Raw genomic sequence first — 25,854 nt, 5'->3', positions numbered from 1 at the left:
CAGAATATCAAATGGTCGGCCCTTAAATAAACAGAAAAGGCGACACAATCCCTTCAATAATCATCTGAGTCCACTGTACAATTCCGACTATATCATAAGCATGTGTTTATGAATCACTATCAAATAGAGATAATGGTGTTCGCGTAATATATGGTCAATGTTTTTAATAGATATTCATGATTTGTACACTAAAAATAACTTTTTATTTATTTTTGTTTCCAGTTTTGTTTGCAATTACTGTGTTTTGGCCTCTAATCTGCTTGTCATTTTATGAGGAACGAAATAATCAAACTCAGACATTAAAAGCAGGGCACTATCTCGAGTAAAACGAATAAGGACGAATGCAGAATATCACTACCAATGGCACTGGGTTACTTCGGCAAAGGTAATATGCAAGCAGGTAATATTGATTTTATGTAACTAATCACCTCAAGCCATACGTTTTTGTTTTGACGTCACGATGTGTAATATAATCATAAAAACATTTCACAGTGACGTCAAAACAAATCCTCATATAATTAGAACAAAGTTGAAATTTTAAACCAGTCACTACATGTATAAATCGGTTCTTCCTTCTTGTTAGGTGAGCGAATAAATTATTGTTTGACAGCACCTGCTGATAAAGAAATAAGGCCACCACTCAGTGCACGCTACCACTGAAGCCTATCTCTTAGACGTCGACAACAACCACACTGTAAATCCCCACATCTCCTGGGTTGGACAAATGTTATCAGCGGGCATAAAACAGTACTAACACTACCTCACAATCACCTGGAAATAGGGTGTTTGCCACACTCAGTGCTATGGGGGCTACACGGAGATCTAATGTGTCATATTTCATCCTGCTATTTCTGTTGCCAGTTGCAGGTAACTTTTTCAAGTTATTTCATTTTAACGAAATAGTTTCTAGGTCAGTGTTATTTTGAAAAATAATTGGATAATAACAAGGCGGGGTTATAACTAAGTATATAGGTACATGTAGAGAATACCGGATACACATACGCCATGTTTGTTTGATGTCATTCTTACAGCAGCACAACACTATTTTTTAAATTGGGCGACGAAGCTCAACATTAGCAGGAAGATACACCGCTTGCATTTGTATCGTTGAATATGATTTAACCCCGAAATTAAACCTCAAGGCAATTCGTCAACATCGAAAATTGGACATCAACGAAGGAAAATAGAAGTTCTATAATGGCGTAATGCAACCTTATCAGTGACATGTATCGGCAACACAACAAAAACGTTGGATTTTCTATTGACTTTGAAACTAAAAATGACAGTTCCTTGCGATAGTATAATTATGTTTCAACACCCCAAAGACCCATGTTACTTTAGCGAGGCTAAAGGAGGAAAGATCCGGTATTCTGTATTCTTATCAGTTTATATTTTCAAAAGATTTCTTATCATGTTTGATAGACTGTGGGAAAAGCATTCGGCGATTGACATGACGTAACATTGTCAATAATCGGTCGTCTCACTTGATGTCTGCCAAGTAAGGGTTCAGTTACCGGTAGGGTAGGACATGTTAACCCTTCTCGCGAACACCTGGTGTCATCACTGGTGTCCAGTGATCCATGCAAATCATTTTCACCTCTATTTTGTCTTTTACGCTCATTGGAATCTGTTTCGGAGGATGATCGAGACTTTATATAGATCGATGTATATATTTACATTAGTTTACACTGAAGCCCCGTTAATGTGGACAACGTAGGGGCAACGAATCTCCGGGATAACGAATAATTGTAACTGGTAATATTATTTATTTATACATGATGTCGGATTAATGGTGTCCGGATTAAAAGTTAATATACTCCCTTGGGGATCTTCCAATACCAATTATTGTGATCATTTCGAGAACAGGTGACCTTTAATGTGATCACACTTGCTTATATCAACTTGTCTAACGTATAGTATTCTTGTGAAATCCCTATATTCCTGACCCCGTTAGACTGGAAACCCCTCTTTCCGGTCAGCGACTGTAAGTAATCAATGTGTTATAATTAATCGACTTACAGAGAATGGGATCATTCAGGCGTCCTATTCACGAAGCTGTAGTAGTTCTAAAATTGTTATAAACGTAGATAGCACCTCAATAAAGACACGTCAAGACTAAAAAGTCAAACAAATCGGATATATAAAACTGACCCACAAATATTGTCGATTTATTATCAAGTTGATACTTCATTAGTATATGATACTTCTTCTCCGTTGATCATGATATCTTATTCGTAGATGAAAGTATCTTCTAAGTAGAAGTAAGTATCATGTACGTTGATGATATTCTTTTATAATGTGGCACTAATACGCATACGAATGAATACATAATTAATGATGAAAGAAAACAAGCGTATTCTCTCAGTGTTGTGTAACAAATACTTGACGTCATTCTCAGGCAGAGTGAGTGAGTTGGGTTTAACGCCGCTTTTAATGTCAGTTTAATGTGGGAGGAAAGCCCGAAGTGATGCAGGTCTTGGACGTTTACCACTTCGATGAAACTCAAGAACACGGGTATGGTGCTGAAAAACCTAGAAACATAATCGGGGCGAACCGGGAGTCGAAACCACAATCATAGGTTTCTGGCGTGCCCAAGGGACGCAACTCTGCACAGCGAATCGCGGCGCCTTAAACGACTGGGCCACCCGTGCCCCCTATTCGCAGGCAGAAATAATAGCGTTCTTGTAGACTACAAACAGACCTTATGTATCCGTTCTGATTGTAAAATTAATAATGTCCGCAACAGCATTCACACTTGTTGAAGTATTTTCCGTCGTTATGGTACATATATCCTCAGATCTTGAAGCAGGGAGGCATCGTGTCGGCGTAAAAGACCTGGTTTCAATGAGATTGCAATAATAATATTTGACATGCGTTTCACATGTGTCCATATTTGACATGCGTTTCACATGTGTCCATGCCGACAAAAAGTTTTTCTTTTTCCCGGTTGATAGGTCTACGGTTTTGCTAGATGTGAGATCCTTCACAGTTTACAGGAGCTCATCACAAGGAAATCATAACATATAACAAATAAACTTACATAGCTGATATTTACAAAGTGCTGCTTATTTTTGTGGTGTGAGTTTCAAGGCATCAGTGATTTATCAGTGCGCGCCTATCGTCCTAACTCGTGTACAGATTACTTTGGACATATCGCAAGTTGCAGGTGTGTTTTTAAACCGAATGAAAGGACCATCCCCGTATATATCGCAACGTTATGACATTTGGTGTCTGGTGTAAGATACATGTTATTTAATTCTGGGTTCTCCTTTGTTTCGATCTCACAAGATACCGGCAATGAAAAATAAATTTAAACACCGATGGACAACTTATAATGTAAATGCATTCATTAATTTCAGTCTCGGGAATATTCAAAATATCCATTTGGAACACACACAACCCTCAACAAAACCCTTTCATTTTCGTAAGAAATATCTGATAAAAGCAGAGTCAATTGAACGATTCCGACTATGTCAAATAGAGATGTCACTTAATGTTCGCGAAAAGGTGAGCGTATCCGGTCCCACCGGTGGCACACGTCTCAAACACACTTACGGCAAGGCAATGTGACCCGTGAAGATCCGGGGTAGAATAGGTCTTCAGCAACCCATGCTTGCTGTAAAAGGCGACTATGCTTGTCGAAAGAGGTGAGTAACGGAATTGGGTGGTCAGGCTCGCTGACTAGGTTCATGCATGTCATCGATCCTAACTGTGTGGATGGTTGCTCATGATGTCAATCACTGGATTGTCTGGTCCAGGCTCGATTATTTTCTGTCATTTTCTGTAATATTGCTGAGTGCGGCGTTAAACAAATAAATAAACCTGAACAAGTGGCACAAGCCAAAATAGGAAATTGCATCATACATCGTTAACATCAGTTACAAATGAATAATGTGCATTACACGTCAAACCATTTCTTTTTTAGCTTGCTTGTACTGCTACCAATGTGGCAGCACAGGCTCAGAAGGATCCTGTAAAACGGATACCAAGACGATGGTAAAATCGGCCAACGACATTTTAAATAACACCAGTCCAGATGAAGAAGTAGTAGATACAGACTCTGAGGGAAGGACCCTGCCCTACATCAAGAAGTGTCCCAACTCTAGGAATGTGTGTATGATCGAAACTGTTGAGAATGCACGTAAGTTGAGTACTTGGTCATTGCCATCCACATCAACATCTGGGAACACGGGCGACTCGGTCGTCCAGAAACCTATGGCAGTGGGTAATACCGGCTCGCAGTTATCATGTTTCTACGTTCATCACCATTACTCGTGCTCGTGGGTTTTCCAAAAGTGGTAAACGTCCGAGGCCTGCATCAGTTCAGATTTACTCAAACAAAAAGCTGACACGCCGTCTACTAACTGAAATATTGTTGAAAAGGTCGTTTAAACAAACTCACACAGATATATCAATAACTCGCATTTTTCGCATTTTATTCACGCTCGCGTTAATTTTAAGATTCACAGTATACATCCTCGTCCCAGGACATCTGCAGTTGTGTTTTGTCTGGCAGCAATATAGTTTAATCTTCAGGCCCCTTTTGGACCCCTTTACTTAACACCCCGACATAAATGAGTACACAGTCGTGCAAAAATATGAATAATGTAAAATTAAAAAAATATTACAAATGTTTACGAAACATCGACAGTAATACGCGAATATTCATGCTCAAATATGGAAATCGAGGAGAAATGGTCCTGAGTGAGTGAGTGGGGCGGTCGGGTAACCCTTTGGTTAAAGCGTTCGCTCGTCACGCCAAAGACCCGGGTTCGATACACCACATGGGTACAATGTGTGAAGCCCATTTTTGGTGTCCCCCGCCGTGATTTTGCTAGAATATGGCTAAAAACGGCCTAAAACCATACTCGAGTTGGGTTTTATACCACATTCAGGAACATTCCAGCTATATCATAACATGTAGGGAATCGAACTCGGGCCTGCGGCGTGCCGAGTGAACGTTGTAACCATTGGGCTACCACATCGCCTCTAGTATCAACAGGGTGTCATCGTATACGTATACTCAACGCTGCGCATCGATGATAATGCTACCAACGTCGTCAGTGGTTAGTTTCATCGATCCGGACTGGATTATTCACCTGCCATAGTCAAATGGATGGAATATTGCCATCCACGTAGACAGCATAAAATTATATCCTCTCACTACTCGAAAAGATCAAAGATTATATGTCTTGTTCAACTGCATGTGCATCTTCCTGTACGTTCAAATGTATGGTAATACACATCTTAAGGTGGTTACCGCTGATGTGTTGCTGTTGAAGTCTGGTTTGTTGTTTTACGCCACACTCAGCAATATTCCAGCTATGTTACGGCGGTCTGTAAATAATAGAGTCTGGGCCAGACAATCCAGTCATTGACATCTTTTGCATCGATCCAGGCAATTGGGATACGATGACATGCATCAACCAAGTCAGCGTGCCTGACCACCCGATCCCGCACAAGAGACGTTTCTGTAATCACCAATGATACATTGCTCGTCATTGGATCGTCAGTATGGGTTAACTGTCATTGCACTGAAGCCCTACTATGGTCAGAAGGTGATATACTACGTTAGGCTTTCAATGGACCCAAAAGACAGGAAACATCGATTTCCCCGCCTCTACCTCCGGTAAATAGTTTTAATACCATCGTTTTGGTTTGTTTTATGAAATTAGATAAGTTTGACCACAATAAGGGGTACCTGTTCTAAACTTGATATGTCAAATTGTGTGCATACAAGCGATAAAACCATTTCCATAAGCATAGAAAATCTCTGCAGAAAGAAGAGTCTGTTGTAAGATTCCGACTATATTAAAAGCAATATCACAGCGAGGGACACCAGAAATGGGCTTCACACATTGTACCCATGTCGGGAATAGAACCCGGGTCTTCGGTGTGACGGGCGGACGCTTTAACTACTAAGCTACCCGACCGCCCCAATCAAATAGTGATGATTCCAGGTGTCAAAACATTATCTCCATCTTTTCAGAGACGGCGGCCATTCTTAGCTACATCCGGGACTGCTCTGACGGGAAGACGTTCTCGTTCGGAAACTTGTCCATGCTGCAAGGCATTGAGCACAACAACTTCAGCACGTGTGCCTACGACATTCGCTTATTCATGACCTGTGTCACCACCTGCCAAACAGACTTCTGCAATGGACCAAAGGCCGGTGCCACCTCACTGATGATATCGGTCGCTCTCCAGATTGTCTGCCTGTTGTGTGTCTTCAGAATGACGCGCATGTCTTTGTAATGGTGTCGAAGCATCACAGTAAGTGAGTAAGTTAATATTCAACGTCACATCGGCAATATTTCAGCCACATGGTGACGAGTCGAAGCATCACAAGCTACAAGGTACCGGAATTAATCGGCTGGCCATTGCAAGGATTCTACTACAGTGAAACCTCGTCAATCCGAAACCCGTTTAACCGGGAACCCCGATTCTGGAAGGAACATGTACATATATTCAAAAGGATATGTCTCCATTCCGATTATTCGTAAATCCGGAAGTTTTTTTAATCCAGAACTGCTCTGCTGTGGATCTCACTGAGTATGCTTTATTTACGATATTGATAGTTCTTAAGAGCATAAACGTAAAGTAGTATCCAATACCTAAGAAAACGAAATTCCTGGCAGTGAGGAACATGGACAATATAATATATTTGTGTTAAAGTCCACACGGGGCCACTGACCGAACTAATCAATTCGTTTAAAGTGTGTAAATATGTAATTACTACATGTACGGGTACCATGAATACTTCTTTGTAGTATCCTGTAGTATTCATTATCTCCTCATTATTCTGGGCTCTCTGATCGGCCATAAAAATCCGGAATAAAGAAATGATGTATTTTTTAAATCTTATCAATAGGCCTGGCTGAGCCTCCGACAAGAATTGTGACGGTTCGAGTTACCTTGAGTTTGATGTATTTTTTAAATCTTCTCAATAGGCCTGACTGAGCCTTCGACAAGCTTCGTGACGGTTCGAGTTACCTTGATTTTGTTGTATTTTTTAAATCTTATCAATAGGCCTGAGTGAGCCTTCGACAAGATTCGTGACGGTTCGAGTTACCTTGAGTTTGATGTATTTTTTAAATCTTATCAATAGGCCTGACTGAGCCTTCGACAAGATTCGTGACGGTTCGAATTACCTTGAGTTTGATTTTTTTTTTAAATCTTATCAATAGGCCTGACTAAGCCTTCAACAAGCTTCGTGACGGTTCGAGTTACCTTGAGCATACTGCACATGTGTCACGGTGTGGCCTCGTTAACTCGAATTCCTGGCTATAACGAAATTATCGAGGTTTCCGTTTTTCGGGAAAAGCAGAGATGTATTCTACCTAGGCCATACGTTTACATCGTCCTACACGAAGCACAGATTCATAATGTAGAATCGTGACGGTTCGAGTTACCTTGAGTTTGGTGTATTTTTAAAATCTTATCAAAAGGCCTGAGTAAGCCTTCGACGAGCTTCGTGACGGTTCGAGTTACCTTGAGTTTGATGTATTTTTTAAATCTTATCAATAGGCCTGAGTAAGCCTTCGACAAGATTCGTGACGGTTCGAGTTACCTTGAGTTTGATGTATTTTTTTAAATCTTATCAATAGGCCTGACTAAGCCTTCGACATGCTTCGTGACGGTTCGAGTTACCTTGAGTTTGATGTATTTTTTTTAAATCTTATCAATAGGCCTGACTGAGCCTTCGACAAGATTCGTGACGGTTCGAGTTACCTTGAGTTTGATGTATTTTTTAAATCTTATCAATAGGCCTGAGTAGGCCTTCGACTAGCTTCGTGACGGTTCGAGTTACCTTGAGTTTGTTGTATTTTTTAAATCTTATCAATAGGCCTGATTGAGCCTTCGACAAGATTCGTGACGGTTCGAGTTACCTTGAGTTTAATTATTTTTTTAAATCTTATCAATAGGCCTGACTAAGCCTTCAACAAGCTTCGTGACGGTTCGAGTTACCTTGAGTTTGATGTATTTTTTAAATCTTATCGTCAATAGGCACGAAGCCTTCGACAAGCTTCGTGAAGGTTCGAGTTACCTTGAGCATATTGCATATGTGTCACGGTGTGGCCTCGTTAACTCGAATTCCTGGCGATACCGAAATTATCGAGGTTTCCGTTTTTCGGGAAAAACAGAGATGTATTCTACCTGGGCCATACGTTTACATCGTCCTAAACGAAGCACAGATTCATAATGTAGTTCGAGTTAAACGATATTTATAATTAACCGTATTGATTTTTAAAGGATAAATTATTTTTCTCGATATGTTAGTTCTTTTATATGTACATGAATCATAATGAAGATCTGATCAAACATGTTTCTTTCAAAATCAATGTAACAACACATGTTTATTTTGTTGTGAAAAATGAAATAAAAACACATTTATAATCTAAGCCGCAAGAGTTGTGATTTAATGCAGCATAACGTTGATGAAACTGTTCATATGATGAAAAAGGAGGGAAATATTCATGAACATATAAAGATCTGTTCATTATATCTAAAATTATGTTCTTATCATCAGTGTCTATATACTTTAAGGTAAAACAACAAGAGTACGGCCATGTGACACACCTGATTTCCACTTGATATGCATTAATTACCACTAAACTTTAATAAACTCACATTCACATTAATTTGACAATCATTTACAGTGATTGTGATTGAAGACAAATTCTACCATGAATTTGGAATTTACTCGATTCTGATTGGTCAATCAGAGGCTATTAAATCACAATAAACCCCCTCTGATTGAAACAGCTGGTTTGACGGCCGCATCACCGCGGAAGCTAAAGTTGATAGAATAGTACTATTTTCAGTCATTGTCGGTAGGCACATTTAAATAATTATATCTACAATTACAGGTTACAAAATGCACAGATGCGGTTACTACAATATTCAAAGGATGTGTGGCAATACATTTCGTGCAGAAAAATACGACAGAAATCAACAAAGGGAATGTATTTACGTTTTGGAGACAACAGAGAGCTTGGAATTTTGGCGCTTTTCTATATACGACTGTGACGTCATATCTTTTGCGTCACAATGAGCGATATGACGTCATAATGGTGACGCGCGATGTAGAGCGAAAGCCTTCCAAAGCTTGCTTTGTTTTCTTTAGGTATGACCACCTCATGTTAGCTTAACAAGTTGCCGTGATTATATACTTTCAATGCCTGTCATATGTTCGAGCGAAGTATTACGGTGTAAACAAACTGCTTGCGTATATACAGCACCATATTTTGTTCGGTGATTCCGCAATTCAGATCGATAACCCACTCAAAACACTGAACTCAACCCATGCCGCTTCACTCAGTATATTTGCTAACACCAAAGAGTTCGCGTTTTATTTAGTCATGGTAGAATGGAGATAAACATACTGTGTTTTCAATGTAGAGCTAGGTTACCTGTAGATTTAACCGCGCTAAATTTAACATTTGAAACCTCACGCTGCGCGTTCGGTTCCAAATTCAATTTAGCGGGGTTAAATCTACAGGTAACCTAGCTCTACATTGAAAACACAGTATGTTTATCTCCTAATTATATGCACGAGTATATGCACGACATATGCATAATAATCGACAGCGTCTTGTGCTACGGAAGGTATCGAAACGCTACGATAGTCGCACGTCTATGTTAAAGTAGGGGAGTTGCGATCAGCTTAGGGCAACGATAGCTTTGAGGAAGGGCCCTCGGGGTAAATAAAAGTGGCCTTACATGTATAAGAACAGTGAGCCGATAAAGTTTGATTGGCAAATACTCTTTACAGCCTACATCATTTTTTCTTCGTTTTCGTCATTAACTGATATATTAGCAAGCAATATTTATACAGAATTCTCACACTGCATAAGGTATATATTGATAATTATTGTTGCTTTTAAATGTAATTATTAACAAAAATAAACAATTCAGTTTGATGTAGAATAACAAGCTTAATATTATTCACTGGTTTGTCCAGACTAGGTAGTTAACAAGGCGTCGCCTTATAGCTGGAATATTGCTGTTTTTTGTTTTCAGTTAGAAAACATCTCTTGCAGTAGAAGGCCCACTTTCTTTAAATCATTTGACACACCTTTTAAAACCCAAGAGATATGAAGAAAGAGATCGGTTTTCGATTTCAATCCTGACTGGTCCCCCGAAACAAATACTTGATTTACGTTTCTAATTTTGAGAATGACTGGGGAGAAATATGAGTTGTTATGTTTACCTTGGTGTGGTCGTATCTGCCTCTCCGACAAACACTCAGCCTTGCTTTATGTTGGTGACATTCAGATCATGGCATGGTGATCAATGCCTCGATCAGTTATAGTGTTAACCTGAATATTGAAAGGCCTTGCTGACGCAACATATTGCTTTTTGTACCAGGAAGTCTGTATAGTCTTTGTATTGTCTCTCTATGCGCCATAACGCATATAATTTGAGAATGGAGGCAAATAGTCATGTGGGACGTACAAAACGATAGTTTTTCGAATTAATAAATTGAAGGTTTAGAGTGTCAGTGAGTGGCTTTTGTCAATTATTCTGTAACACGTGCAATGATTAAATACTTGGAAATCGGGTAAGTGCTACGGGTAGCTAGCCGGGTATTCCACAAAATTATTACTCAGAATCCCCTGGGCTCAGAAATATATAGATCCAATGTAAACCCGTGGATGTCAGAACAGTTACATGAACGAAACAAAAGACAAAACTTAACCTTATCGACTTACTCTGTTCAAAGTAGGTACTTCTGTATTTCCTGACGCCCATATAGTTACTACTTGGATATGTTCTTCAAAGAAAAAAAAAGAAAACTGTGGCGGGTTGATATGAATGGTAGACTATAAGGCGAGTGGCCCATAATAAAATCACACAAAAGTTTACTTTGCCTGACAAATATCTATCTCAAACAAGAAAAATATCACAATTTCTCATTGTTGAAATGTTATATTCAATCTTACGCTGTAAATAATATCATGTTTGTAAGTTTGTGAAGATGTGGCGTGCAGTAGGGTTACTTGTATAGTTGTTCGGGTATTTATTTCTCACAGGGGTGTTGTCTTCACAGATAAGTAAAGCATAAACTTTATCTTCAATGATATTTCCCTTATGTAATTTACAGTAAGAACACGCCTTATGGTTATATGGTAGTTTTTCATTTCTGCCAATTTCTTAAATATGAGACATCTAAATATAAGCATATTTTAAATACCAATATCCGAAATATCAATATCAGATCATTTAAGTTCAAAATATTGAAGTGATTTATAAATTTCATGTATTTATTTAACTATTTATTTATTTATTAATTTCGGGGGGGGGGGGGGGGGGGGGGGGGGGAGGTGCTAGCGTGAGCTTAAATAACACTTGCAGAAGATGAAGTTTGATTTTTTTGTTTTAATGTCAACAATGTGGATATAAAATATTAAAAACATGATGAAAAAATGGTGTCAAGAAATACTAAAGAAAGTTCTCCATGCTGAAACTTAACTAACAGATTTAAATAATTACATTATGGAAAAAAAGGCCCGCTTGAAATCATGTCTGTGTTCTTCGGCACAAACGTTTTACGGTGGAGACAAATCGACTTAACAACAAAAGCTGATATGCGATATGTTTTACACCAGCACTGGTGCAACAGTATGTAACTGTAACCGAAAGAAAGTCCAGTCACGGTCATATCAAACAGTGGTCGTAAAAAAAGTGAAAATAGATGAAATACTTGTGTTGCTATGAATGTCTACTACGATACATGTATCGGGGAAAAAACTCCTGATCAGTTTTATTTAACGCATACGGAAAATTTGAATACATCAATGTCAGATAACTGAGTTGTCGACTACAAATAGGTTTCACAGTATGATTTTACGTTAATTTGCTTAACAGATAAGCTGTCGTGTCCATGTCACATGGCATTATAAAGCTGAGGGCCTGTAGCTCACCTACCAAAATTGTGTATGTGCATTCTGAAAATGCTTGCTTTTGGTTTGTTGTTTAACGCCGCACGCACTATTCAAGCTATATAACGGCGGTCTGAAAATAATCGTGTCTGCACCAGACAATCCAGTAATTGATATCATGAGCATCAATCCACGCAATGGGGATCGATCACATGCATCAGCCAAGTCAGCGAGCCTGACCACCCGATCCCGTTAGTCGCCTCTTGCGACAAGCATAGTTGCCTTTTATGGCAAGCATGGATTTCTGAAGACCTATTCTTACCCGGACCTTCACGGGTCCCGTTCTGAAAATAAAGCTCCTACCTCACATGTGTATGACGTATTCTGGAGAAGGAACACTAACCTCAAATCTCTCATGCCAAAATTATGGAAAGAACAACAGCCTCCCAAACACTATCTTGAAAATAAATTAATCCTGACGAACAGAATGGGATTTAACGTCACGTTCAAGATTATTTAACCCATATAGCAATATGTGTTCGTGCGTGCGTGCATGCGTGCGTACGTGTCCACCAAGGAGGTTATTATGGACACCCTATTTGGGGATAACAGAGGTATAATTTATATTGACTGTCTGACACACAGAACAACAATGGACATTTTGCGAAAAGTGAAGTCTGTCAAGGACAAGCGCCGTGGCTAAATTCGACATGGCGTTCTAGATCTTCTTCATTAGGACAAGGGGCGGTCGAGTAGCCTAGTGGTTAAAGCGTTAGCTCGTCACGCCGTTGTCCCGGGTTCGATTCCCGATATGGGTACAATGTGTGAAGCCCATTTCTGGTGTCCCCCGCCGTGATATTGCTGGATTAGAGCTGAGCATACGCCTTACCAGCATATCAGCATATCACACACGGAAAATTAGCAAATCTCAACTGACCAATAAAATTCAAGCATTTTACCATCTTCCCGAGGCAAGTGAGTTAACTGATTATAAAAGTCCAGTTTCCACCCTTGCCGAACTAGGCTAGGATTATGGAGTTATCCATAGTCCAATCAAAATCGTGCAACGAAATCGAAATCCGGTTCGTAGAGTGTCATGCAGATTTCGGTCGACTGCAGGGTTTTGCAAAGCACGTGCACCGCTAACTCGTTGTCAACAGATATTTTCTAAATCTTTTCATGTTTTTAATCAAGGTGCTCAGATGATTTGATGCACTTCGCGATGAAAGCCTCGTTTTATCACAATATAGATCTTGATTATCGATCAGATCGTCTTGACGGGGCGCCATCGTTTTGTTTGAAAAAAATGCAAGTGATACGAGAGGTTGAATCTGATTGGCCAACAGGAGAGGCATAGAAAGGACATAACTCGTAATAGCCACTGGTGGCGCTACGATCGAGCCCAGGAATTCCAGCCTAGTTCGGCAAGGGTGGAAACTGGACCTTTAAAGTCAGTTAACTCCCTTGCCTCGGGAAGATGGCATTTTACATGCATAGTAACATTTGTCGACCTCAATTCTGTAAACCGGTTGATTTAATAATATACACCACATATTACCGGCGCCAGTAGAAGAAAGTACTGCTCCATGCTAAAGCTGAATATGGTTCCAGGCCCAGCTGGAAAGGACGATTTAAGGGTACAGGGCTGTCTTTATGACCTGAACCTGTGGAATTACATAACTTTCGCCATTTCGCATATTTTATGACTTTTATAGAGATTGCAAAGCCAAAACTTTACAGTGAATTAGCGCTGATAGTTATGGACAAGTGGAAATCAGGACTTTATTATGTATATATGCTCCCATCCATAAATTCTCTTCCCTCATCATCAACAAGTCATGCAATATCCACATCACGTCATGCCTACTTCATCAGAGTAAGTGAGAGAGTAGGGTCTGACGCCGCTTTGAACACTATTTCTGTTATATCGCGGTGTACCCGCTTAATGTTGGTGAAGTAATGTAGATTGCAGACATAATCTGCGAGATCGCAATTGACTGATACCTACTTTCAATCGATCCTAGGGGCGGTCGGGTAGCCTTATGGTTAAAGTGTTCGTTCGCCACGCCGAAGATCCGGGCGCTCTCTCTCTCTCTCTCTCTCTCTCTCTCTCTCTCTCTCTCTCTCTCTCTCTCTCTCTCTCTCTCTCTCTCTCTTCTCTATCTCTCTCTCTCTCTCTCTCTCTCTCTCACACACACACACACATACACGTAACACATAACGTTTTAACCACTAGGCTACCCGACCGCCCCGGCTGAAGAGATAAAGACTCGGCAACAAGTGTAAGATAGCAGTAAGGTACTTGTATAATGCTCAATCACTTTCACTTCAATTTAAGAATGATGTTAAGCTGTTCATAACGGTCGTCTCCAAACTGATATACAACATCATCAACCCAAAATATCTCGAGCCCCGTTGAAAGGAAGATCCCTATCTCTGTGGCGTTCTAGACAATACCCTTGTCAACAGTCTGGGGGAGCATCATAAATGTCATCTGTTTAGTTTATGACATCATGACTCGTTCAGAAATGTTCAACAAGGTAACAAGGCTACATGTATGCACGTATATTTTAAGAGTCAGTGTTCCTCTACTTGAAGATATTCTAGGCATGGTTGCCATGTTGTGATTGTTTCAAATCCTTTGTATCACAAGGCTGACAGGAGAGAAAGCTATTGTTAATGACCACATTTTGACATACTGACACATTTGTATCCTCTTTTAATGTGGCCGAACCAATGTCAAATTTATTAGTACACGTAAATATTGTTTTACGCCGCAGTCAGAAATAAATCAAGTCTGGAAGAGTCAAACCAGTGGATGATGACGTGAACATTGATTCGCTGTCGGGTCGCTGTCACATTATTCAATCAGGCCAATCACTCATTCAAACAGACCCGTGAAGATCCGGAGTAGAATAGGTCTTCAGCAACCCAATGTTCGCCGCAAGAAGCAACTATGCTTGTCGTATGAAGCGACTAATCGGGTGGTCAGGCTCGCTGACTTGGTTGCGTGGATCGATGCTCATTAGAGCAATCACTGGATTGTCTGGTGACTCGATTTCGATGTCGGATGCAATTCCCTATTTTGACATTTTTGTACCATATTTTTCCCAGGGTTAGGTTTCAAGTGAACAAGTGATTTGTCCTTGCATGTGTCTGTTACGGGTGCCAACGGCGATTAAAACATTTAATCATATTCAAAACTTTTTACTATTTTTGTAGTTCCGTAAAATTAATAAAACATGCTTTAGTTTTTACTCACGTGACCGATTAAATACAAAAAGTAGTCATATATTTCCACAAAACGTATATATACAAAAACCTATAACACTATATAAGTATGTACATTTTAAATCATGTCAGTTCGGACAATGGAACTGCCATAAAGATAAGCAAGCCATGTTCACAGAAGAGCTCTACACTGTAGCGAAGTTAACCAGTGCACTTCCTTCTCCGGTTGACCTTTCGCCGGCTCGTGTGTAGACGATATCGCACATGAGATAACGTTAACTTTATATTATGTTCGCAAGTGCCCGTCTATTTCTGCGCATATTGATTGAGGTCGTATTGACTTTTTCGAAGTATCGAGTCGATAATGAGTCATACACACGTACATGTGTAGCATGACTGTGATAGGAAACTGTAATTGGAGGTGGCGATTCCCTTGAGAGTACAGTGAACCAAAGAAGAATGTTGCATTCAGACCCGATCTTTTTGCAGTTACAGATAATTTCTTAATAAAAAAAATATGAGCGAAAATATATTCTTTTTAAAACCACATTGAAACAATGTCATTTTTGTGGCAGACAATTTCTTTTTTTCCAACAATATGAAGCATACGTATTTGTTTCAGGACGTTTCGGGGGACACCCACCCCCAACCCCCTTTTCCTCCAGAATATCAAATGGTCGGCCCCTAATTAAACAGAAAAGACGACACAATCCCTTCCATAATCATCTGAGTCCACTGTACAATTCCGACTATATCATAAGCATGTGTTTATGAATCACTATCAAATAGAGATAATGGTGTTCGCGTAATATATGGTCAATGTTTTTAATAGATATTCATGATTTGTACACTAAAAATAACTTTTTATTTATTTTTGTTTCCAGTTTTGTTTGTAATTACTGTGTTTTGGCCTATAATCTGCTTGTCATTTTATGTGGAACGAAATAATCAAACTCAGACATTAAAAGCAGGGCACTATCTCGAATAAAACGAATAAGGACGAATGCAGAATATCACTACCAATGGCACTGGGTTACTTCGGCAAAGGTAATATGCAAGCAGGTAATATTGATTTTATGTAACTAATCACCTCAAGCCATACGTTTTTGTTTTGACGTCACGATGTGCAATATAATCATAAAAACATTTCACAGTGACGTCAAAACAAATCCTGATATAATTAGAACAAAGTTTAAATTTTAAACCAGTGACTAAATGTATAAATCGGTTCTTCCTTCTTGTTCGGTGAGCGAATAAATTATTGTATGACAGCACTTGCTGATAAAGAAATAAGGCCACCACTCAGCGCACGCTACCACTGAAGTACCACATTGTAAATCCCCACATGTCTGGGTTAGACAAATGTTATCAGCGGGCATAAAACAGTACTAACACTACCTCACAGTCAACTGGAAATAGGGTGTTCGCCACACTCAGTGCTATGGGGGCTACAAGGAGATCTCATGTGTCCTATTTCATCCTGCTATTTCTGTTGCCAGTTGCAGGTAACTTTATCAAGTTATTTCATTTTAACGAAATAGTTTCTAGGTCAGTGTTATATTGAAAAATAATTGGATAATAACAAGGCGGGGTTATAACTAAGTATATAGGTACATGTAGAGGATACCGGATACCAATACGCCATGTTTGTTTGATGTCATTCTTACAGCAGCACGAGACTATTTTTTAAATTGGGCGACGAAGCTCAAAATAAGCAGGAAGATACCCCTCTTGTATAAATTATGTATCGTTGAATATGATTTAACCCCGAAATTGAACCTCAAGGCAATTCGTCAACATCGAAAATTGGACATCAACAACAACAAAATAGAAGTTCTATGATGACATAATGCAACCTTCTCAGTGACATGTATCGGCAACACAACAAAAACGTAAACTTCGATTTTCTATTGACTTTGAAACTAAAAATGACATTTCCATGCGATACCCATGTTACTTTAGCGAGGCGGATAAAAATGGCAACTGCAACACACTTAGAAACTGTTACTAAGGAATGTGGAGGAAAGATCCGGATCGACTGTGGGAAAAGCATTCGGCGATTGACATGACGTAACATTGTCAATAATCGGTCGTCTCACTTGATGTCTGCCAAGTAAGAGTTCAGTTGCCGGTAGGAAAGGACATGTTAACCCTTATCGCGAACACCTGGTGTCATCACTGGTTTCCAGGGATCCATTCATATCATTTTCACCTCTATTATGTCTTTTATGCTCAGTGGAATCTGTTTCGGAGGATGATCAAAACTGTTTATTTTCTGGCATTGACGATGTATATATTTGCATTAGTTTACACTGAACCCCCGTTAATGTGGACAACGGAGTGGCAACGAATCTCCAGGATAACGAATAATTGTAATTACTGGTAATATTATTTATTTATACATGATGTCGGATTAATGGTGTCCGGATCAAATGTTAATATACTCCCTTGGGGATCTTCCAATACCGTTTCTTGTGATCATTTCGAGAACAGATGACCTTTAATGTGATCACATTTGGTTATATCAACTTGTCTAACGTATAGTATTCTTATGAAATCCCTATATTCCTGACCCCGATAGACTGGAAACCCTTCTTTCCGGTCAGCGACTGTCAGTAATCAATGTGTTATAATTAATCGACTTACAGAGAATGGGATCATTCAGGCGTCCTATTCACGAAGCTGTTGTAGTGCTAAAATTGTTATAAAAGTAGCGTAGCGAATATAAAGCTATCTGAGCCTTATCTCGTAGTTGTCTTTGTTATCTTGACGACAAAAATTAACACAGGGTCGGACCTGTCTTTGGAACTTTGGACATGTAAAATGGCGGACAACAGATGGCATTGTAAAGAAAACGTATGCATAGGTGCATGACATGTTGCCCATGAATTAATATTCCATTCCTATTAGTGTAACATTCTAAATTTATCATCTACGTAGATAGCACCTCAATAAAGACACGTCAAGACTAAAAAGTCAAACAAATCGGATATATAAAACTGACCCACAAATATTGTCGATTATTAGAGAAAATATTGTCAAGTTGATACTTCATTAGTATATGATACTTCTTCTCCGTTGATCATGATATCTTATTCGTAGATGAAAGTATCTTCTACGTAGAAGTAAGTATCATGTACGTTGATGATATTCTTTTATAATGTGGCACTAATACGCATACGAATGAATACATAATTAATGATGAAAGAAAACAAGCGTATTCTCTCAGTGTTGTGTAACAAATACTTGACGTCATTCGCAGGCAGAGTGAGTGAGTTGGGTTTAACGCCGCTTTTAATGTCAGTTTAATGTGGGAGGAAAGCCCGAAGTGATGCAGGTCTTAGTATAGACGTTTACCACTTCGATGAAACTCACGAACACGGGTATGGTGCTGAAAAACCTAGAAACATAATCGGGGCGAACCGGGATTCGAACCCACAATCATAGGTTTCTGGCGTGCCCAAGGGACGCAACTCTGCACAGCGAATCGCGGCGCCTGAATCGACTGGGCCACCCGTGCCCCCTATTCGCAGGCAGAAATAATAGCGTTCTTGTAGACTACAAACAGACCTTATGTATCTGTTCTGATTGTAAAATTAATAATGTCCGCAACAGCATTCACACTTGTTGAAGTATTGTCCGTCATTATGGTACATATATCCTCAGATCTTGAAGCAGGGAGGCATCGTGTCGGCGTAAAAGACCTGGTTTCAATGAGATTGCAATAATAGTATTTGACATGCGTTTGACATGTGTCCATGCCGACAAAAAGTTTTTCTTTTTCCCGGTTGATAGGTCTACGGTTTTGCTAGATGTGAGATCCTTCACAGTTTACAGGAGCTCATCACAAGGAAATCATAACATATAACAAATAAACTTACATATCTGACATTTACAAAGTGCTGCTTATTTTTGTGGTGTGAGTTTCAAGGCATCAGTGATTTAGCAGTGCGCGCCTATCGTCCTAACTCGTGTACAGATTATTTTGGACATATCGCAAGTTGCAGGTGTGTTTTTAAACCGAATGAAAGGACCATCCCCGTATATATCGCAACGTTATGACATTTGGCGTCTGGTGTAAGATTCATGTTATTTAATTCTGGGTTCTCCTTTGTTTCGATCTCACAAGATACCGACAATGAAAAATAAATTTAAACACCGGTGGACAACTTATAATATAAATGCATTCATTAACTTCAGTCTCGGGAATATTCAAAATATCCATTTGGAACACACACAACCCTCAACAAAACCCTTTCATTTTCGTAAGAAATATCTGATAAAAGCAAAGTCGATTGAACGATTCCGACTATGTCAAATAGAGATGTCACTTAATGTTCGCGAAAAGGTGAGCGTATCCGGTCCCACCGGTGGCACACGTCTCAAACACACTTACGGCAAGGCAATGTGACCCGTGAAGATCCGGGGTAAAATAGGTCTTCAGCAAGCCATGCTTGCCGTAAAAGGCGACTATGCTTGTCGAAAGAGGTGAGTAACGGAATTGGGTGGTCAGGCTCGCTGACTAGGTTCATGCATGTCATCGATCCTAACTGTGTGGATCGATGCTCATGATGTCAATCACTGGATTGTCTGGTCCAGGCTCGATTATTTTCTGTCATTTTCTGTAATATTGCTGAGTGCGGCGTTAAACAAATAAATAAACCTGAACAAGTGGCACAAGTCAAAATAGGAAATTGCATCATACATCGTTAACATCAGTTACAAATGAATAATGTGCATTACACGTCAAACCATTTCTATTTTAGCTTGCTTGTACTGCTACCAATGTGGCAGCACAGGCTCAGAAGGATCCTGTAAAACGGATACCAAGACGATGGTAAAATCGGCCAACGACATTTTAAATAACACCAGTCCAGATGAAGAAGTAGTAGATACAGACTCTGAGGGAAGGACCCTGCCCTACATCAAGAAGTGTCCCAACTCTAGGAATGTGTGTATGATCGAAACTGTTGAGAATGCACGTAAGTTGAGTACTTGGTCATTGCCATCCACATCAACATCAGGGAACACGGGCGACTCGGTCGTCCAGAAACCTATGGCAGTGGGTAATACCGGCTCGCAGTTATCATGTTTCTACGTTCATCACCATTACTCGTGCTCGTGGGTTTTCCAAAAGTGGTAAACGTCCGAGGCCTGCATCAGTTCAGATTTACTCAAACAAAAAGCTGACACGCCGTGTAATAACTGAAATATTGTTGAAAAGGTCGTTTAAACAAACTCAGGCCCTTCAGAATCTTCAGGCCCCTTTTGGACCCCTTTACTTAACACCGACATAAATGAATACACAGTCGTGCAAAAATATGAATTATGTAAAACTAAAAAAATATTTCAAATGTTTACGAAACATCGACAGTAATACGCGAATATTCATGCTCAAATATGGAAATCGAGGAGAAATGGTCCTGAGTGAGTGAGTGGGGCGGTCGGGTAACCCTTTGGTTAAACCGTTCGCTCGTCACGCCCAAGACCCGGGTTCGATTCACCACATGGGTACAATGTGTGAAGCCCATTTCTGGTGTCCCCCGCCGTGATTTTGCTAGAATATGGCTAAAAACGGCCTAAAACCATATTCACCTGCCATAGTTAAAGGGATGGAATATTGCCATCCACGTAGACAGCATAAAATGATATCCTCTCACTACTCGAAAAGATCAAAGATTATATGTCTTGTTCAACTGCATGTGCATCTTCCTGTACGTTCACATGTATGGTAATACACATCTTAAGGTGGTTTCCGCTGATTTGTTGCTGTTGAAGTCTGGTTTGTTGTTTTACGCCGCACTCAACAATATTCCAGCTATGTGACGGCGGTCTGTAAATAATAGAGTCTGGGCCAGACAATCCAGTCATTGACATCATGTGCATCGATCCACGAAATTGGGATACGATGACATGCATCAACCAAGTCAGCGTGCCTGACCACCCGATCCCGTTAGTCACCTCTTACGACAAGCATAGTCGCCTTTTACGGCAAGCATTGGGTTGCTGAAGACCTATTCTACCCCGGATCTTCTCGGGTTCAGACCTACAGAAACATCAATCTTACGTCACAGATATTTGCAGGTTGAAGTGAGCGAGTTAGTGAGACTGGTAAACGCCATTTTGAACAACATACAGTTATAGCACAGTATCAGCTTAATGCATGAGGGTAGCCCCTGATATGGCCCTGAGAGAAAACGGCTAACAACCCGGTTTAGATTAGCAGATCCTGGTACGTCCTTAAACGACTAAAGCAATAGCAGGTTGAAAACGTGATCAAATCTGTTTCTAACCAATGTTGTGTGGCATTAGTTAGTTCATCAATACAACAGAGAAGGAAAGGAGATTGACTAAACTGAACAGAACCGCGAACACGCACAAGAGACGTTTCTGTAATCACCAATGATACATTGCTCGTCATTGGATCGTCAGTACGGGTTAACTGTCATTGCACTGAAGCCCTACTATGGTCAGAAGGTGATATACTACGTTAGGCTTTCAATGGACCCAAAAGACAGGAAACATCGATTTCCCCGCCTCTACCTCCGGTAAATAGTTTTAATACCATCGTTTTGGTTTGTTTTATGAAATTAGATAAGGGGAACATGTTCTAAACTTGATATGTCAAATTTTGTGCATACAAGCGATAAAACCATTTCCATAAGCATAGAAAATCTCTGCAGAAAGAAGAGTCTGTTGTAAGATTCCGACTATATTAAAAGCATGTGTTTATGAATCACAATCAAGTAGTGAGTGAGTGAGTATGGTTTTATGCCGCTTTTAGCAATATTCCAGCAATATCACAGCGGGGGACACCAGAAATGGGCTTCACACATTGTACCCATGTCGGGAATAGAACCGGGGTCTTCGGCGTGACGAGCGAACGCTTTAACCACTAGGCTACCCGACCGCCCCAAACAAATAGTGATGATTCCAGGGGTCAAAACATTATCTCCATCTTTTCAGAGACGTCTGCCATTCTTAGCTACATCCGGGACTGCTCTGACGGGAAGACGTTCTCGTACGGAAATTTGTCCATGCTGCAAGGCATTGAGCACAACAACTTCAGCACGTGTGCCTACGACACTCTCGGATACATGACCTGTGTCACCACCTGCCAAACAGACTTCTGCAATGGACCAAAGGCCGGTGCCACCTCACTGATGATGGCGGTAGCTCTCCAAATTGCCTGCCTGTTGTGTGTCTTCAGAATGACGTGCACGTCTTTGTAATGGTGTCGAAGCATCACAGTGAGTGAGTAAGTTAATATTCAACGTCACATCGTCAATATTTCAGCCATATGGTGACGAGTCAAAGCATCACAAGCCACAAGGTACCGGAAATAATCAGCTGGCCATTGCAAGGATTCTATTACAGTGAAACCTCGTCAATCCGAAACCCGTTTAACCGGGAACCCCGATTCTGGAAGGAACATGTACATATATTCAAAAGGATATGTCTCCATTCCGATTATTCGTAAATCCGGAAGTTATTCTAATCCAGAACTGCTCTGCTGTGGATCTCACTGAGTATGCTTTATTTACGATATTGATGGTTCTTGAGAGCATAAACGTAAAGTAGTATCCAATACCTAAGAAAACGAAATTCCTGGCAGTGAGGAACATGGACAATATAATATATTTGTGATAAAGTCCAGACTGGGCCACTGACAGAACTAATCAATTTGTTTAAAGTGTGTAAATGTGTAATTACTACATGTACGGGTACCACGAATACTTCTTTGTAGTATCCTGTACTATTCATTATCTCCTCATTATTCTGGGCTCCTCTGATCGGCCATAAAAATCCGTAATAAAGAAATGCGGATAAAACAATCCAGGATACGTGACGATTCGAGTTACCTTGAGTTTGATGTATTTTTTAAATCTTATCAATAGGCCTGGCTAAGCCTTCGACAACCTTCGTGACGGTTCGAGTTACCTTGAGTTTGATGTATTTTTTAAATCTTATCAATAGGCCTGACTAAGCCTTCGACAAACTTCGTGACGGTTCGAGTTACTTTGAGTTTGATGTATTTTTTAAATCTTATCAATTGGCCTGACTAAGCCTTCGACAAGCTTCGTGACGGTTCGAATTACCTTGAGCATATTGCACATGTGTCACGGTGTGGCCTCGTTAATTCGAATTCCTGGCGATACCGAAATTATCAAGGTTTCCGTTTTTCGGGAAAAGCAGAGATGTATTCTACCTGGGCCATAAGTTTACATCGTCCTAAACGAAGCACAGATACATAATGTAGTTCGAGTTAAACGATATTTAACCGTATTGATTTTTAAAGGATAAATTATTTTTCTCGATATGTTAGTTCTTTTATATGTTGTACATGAATAATAATGAAGGTCTGATCAAACGTGTTTTCCTTCAAAATCAATGTAACAACACATGTTTATTTTGTTGTGAGAAATGAAATAAAAACACATTTACAATCTAAGAGTTGTGATTTAATGCAGCATAACGTTGATGAAACTGTTCATATGACGAAAAAGGAGGGAAATATTCATGAAAATATAAAGATGTGTTCATTACATCTAAAATTATGTTCTTATCATCAGTGTCTATATACTTTAAGGTAAAACAACAAGAGTACGTCGATGTGACACACCTGCTTTCCACTTGATGTGCATTAATTACCACAAAACTTTAATAAACTTACATTCACATTAATTTGACAATCATCTTACAGTGATTGTGATTGAAGACAAATGATATGCACGACATATGCATCATCGACAGCTTCTTGTGCTACGGAAGGTATCGAAACGCTACGAAAGTCGCACGTGTATGTTAAAGTATGGGAGTCGCGATCAGCTTAGGGCAACGATAGCTTTGAGGAAGGGCCCTTGGGGTAAACAAAAGTGGCCTTACATGTATAAGAACAGTGAGCCGATTAAGTTTGATTGGCAAATACTCTTTACAGCCTAAATCATTTTTTCTTCGTTTTCGTCATTAACTGATATATTAGCAAGCAATATTTATACAGAATTCTCACACTGCATAAGGTATATATTAATAATTATTGTTGCTTTTAAATGTAATTATTTAAAAAAAAAACAATTCAGTTTGATGTAGAATAACAAGCTTAATATTAATCACTGGTTTGTCCAGACTAGGTAGTTAAACAAGCCGCCGTGTTATAGCTGGAATATTGCTGTTTTTTGTTTTCAGTTAGAAAACATCTCTTGCAGTAGAAGGCCCACTTTCTTTAAATCATTTGCCGCACCTTTTAAAACCCAACAGACATAAAGAAAGAGATCGGTTTTCGATTTCAATCCCGACTGGTCCCCCGAATCAAATTCTTGATTTACGTTTCTAATTTTGAGAAAGACTGGGGAGATATATGAGTTGTTATGTTTACCTTGGTGTGGTCGTATCTGCCTCTCCGACAAACACTCACCCTTGGTTTAAGTTGGTGACATTCAGATCATGGCATGGTGATCAATGCCTCAGTTATAGTGTTAACCTGAATATTGAAAGGCCTTGCAGGACGCAACATATTGCTTTGTGTACCAGGAAGTCTGTATAGTCTTTGTATTGTCTCTCTATGCGCCATAACGCATATAATTTGAGAATGAAGGCAAAAAACTTGAGTCTTGTGGGACGTACAAAAAGATAGTTTTTCGAATCATTAAATTGAAGGTTTAGAGTGTCAGTGAGTGGCTTTTGTCAATTATTCTGTAACACGTGCAATGATAAAATACTTGGAAATCGGGTAAGTGCTACGAGTATCCAGCCTGGTATTCCAAAAAAATATATTACTCAGAATCCCCTGGGCTCAGAAATATATAGATCCAATGTAAACCCGTGGATGTCAGAACAGTTACATGAACGAAACAAAAGACAAAACCTAACCTAATCTGCTTACTCTGTTCAAAGGAGGTACTTCTGTATTTCATGACGCCCATAGTTACAACTTGAATATGTTCTTCAAAGAAATAAAGAAAACTGTGGCGGGTTGATATGAATAGATAGACTATAAGGCGAGTGGCCCATAATACAATCACACAAAAGTTTACTTTGCCTGACAAACATCTGACTCAAATTAGAAAAATATCACAATTTCTCATTGTTGAAATGTTATATTCAATCTTACATTGTAAATAATATCATGTTTGTAAGTTTGTGAAGGTGTGGTGTGCAGTAGGGTTCTTGTGTGGTTGTTCAGGTATTTATTTCTCACAGGGGTGTTGTCTTCACAGATAAGTAAAGCATGAACTTTAACACGCTTTGTGGTTAAATGGTAGTTTTTCATTTCTGCCAATTTCTTAAATATGAGACATCTAAATATAAACATATTTTTAATATCAATACCGCAATATCAATATCAGATCATTTAAGTTCAAAATATTGAAGTGATTTATAAGTTTTATGTATTTATTTGTTTATTTATTTATTTATTTATTTATTTCGGGGGGGGGGGGGGGGGGGGGAGGGGTGCTAGCGTGAGCACAAATAACACTTGCAAACACTTTTTTGTTTTAATGTCAACAATGTGGATATAAAATATTAAAAACATGATGAAAAAAATCGACTTAACAACAAAAGCTGATATGCCATATGTTTTACACCAGCACTGGTGCAACTGTGTGTAACTGTAACCGACAGAAAGTCCAGTCACGGTCATATCAAACAGTGGTCGTAAAAAAAGTGAAAGTAGATGAAATACTTGTGTTGCTATGAATGTCTACTACGATTCATGTATCAGGAAAAAAACTACTGA

At 39.5% G+C, this 25,854-nt stretch overlaps 2 protein-coding genes across 3 annotated transcripts in view; both read left to right on the top strand.

The window, feature by feature from the left end:
- LOC124144911 overlaps positions 1 to 6,852 on the top strand; it is a 33,541-nt gene extending 26,689 nt beyond the window's left edge. Inside the window, exons 1-3 of one of the 2 annotated variants that reach the window (XM_048385170.1) lie at positions 693 to 867; positions 3,926 to 4,141; positions 5,990 to 6,852. In XM_048385170.1, the coding sequence (XP_048241127.1) occupies positions 804 to 867; positions 3,926 to 4,141; positions 5,990 to 6,255 (546 nt within the window). In that variant the 5' untranslated portion in view covers positions 693 to 803 and the 3' untranslated portion in view covers positions 6,256 to 6,852. Of the gene's footprint in view, positions 1 to 692; positions 868 to 3,925; positions 4,142 to 5,989 lie in introns of those variants that run through there. The other variant, XM_048385171.1, reaches the window with a different exon arrangement.
- LOC124145004 lies at positions 668 to 23,563 on the top strand. The gene is made up of 4 exons (XM_046514639.2): positions 668 to 698; positions 16,454 to 16,621; positions 19,883 to 20,098; positions 22,083 to 23,563. Exons 2-4 carry the CDS (start codon positions 16,558 to 16,560, stop codon positions 22,346 to 22,348), a joined length of 546 nt encoding a protein of 181 aa, XP_046370595.1. The 5' UTR covers positions 668 to 698; positions 16,454 to 16,557; the 3' UTR covers positions 22,349 to 23,563.
- Positions 23,564 to 25,854: the final 2,291 nt, after the last annotated feature.

This window comes from Haliotis rufescens, unplaced genomic scaffold, assembly GCF_023055435.1.
Source record: "Haliotis rufescens isolate VD_foot unplaced genomic scaffold, xgHalRufe1.0.p SCAF_55, whole genome shotgun sequence".
Taxonomy (NCBI): domain Eukaryota; kingdom Metazoa; phylum Mollusca; class Gastropoda; order Lepetellida; family Haliotidae; genus Haliotis; species Haliotis rufescens.
This window is presented reverse-complemented; position numbering and strand designations above follow the sequence as displayed.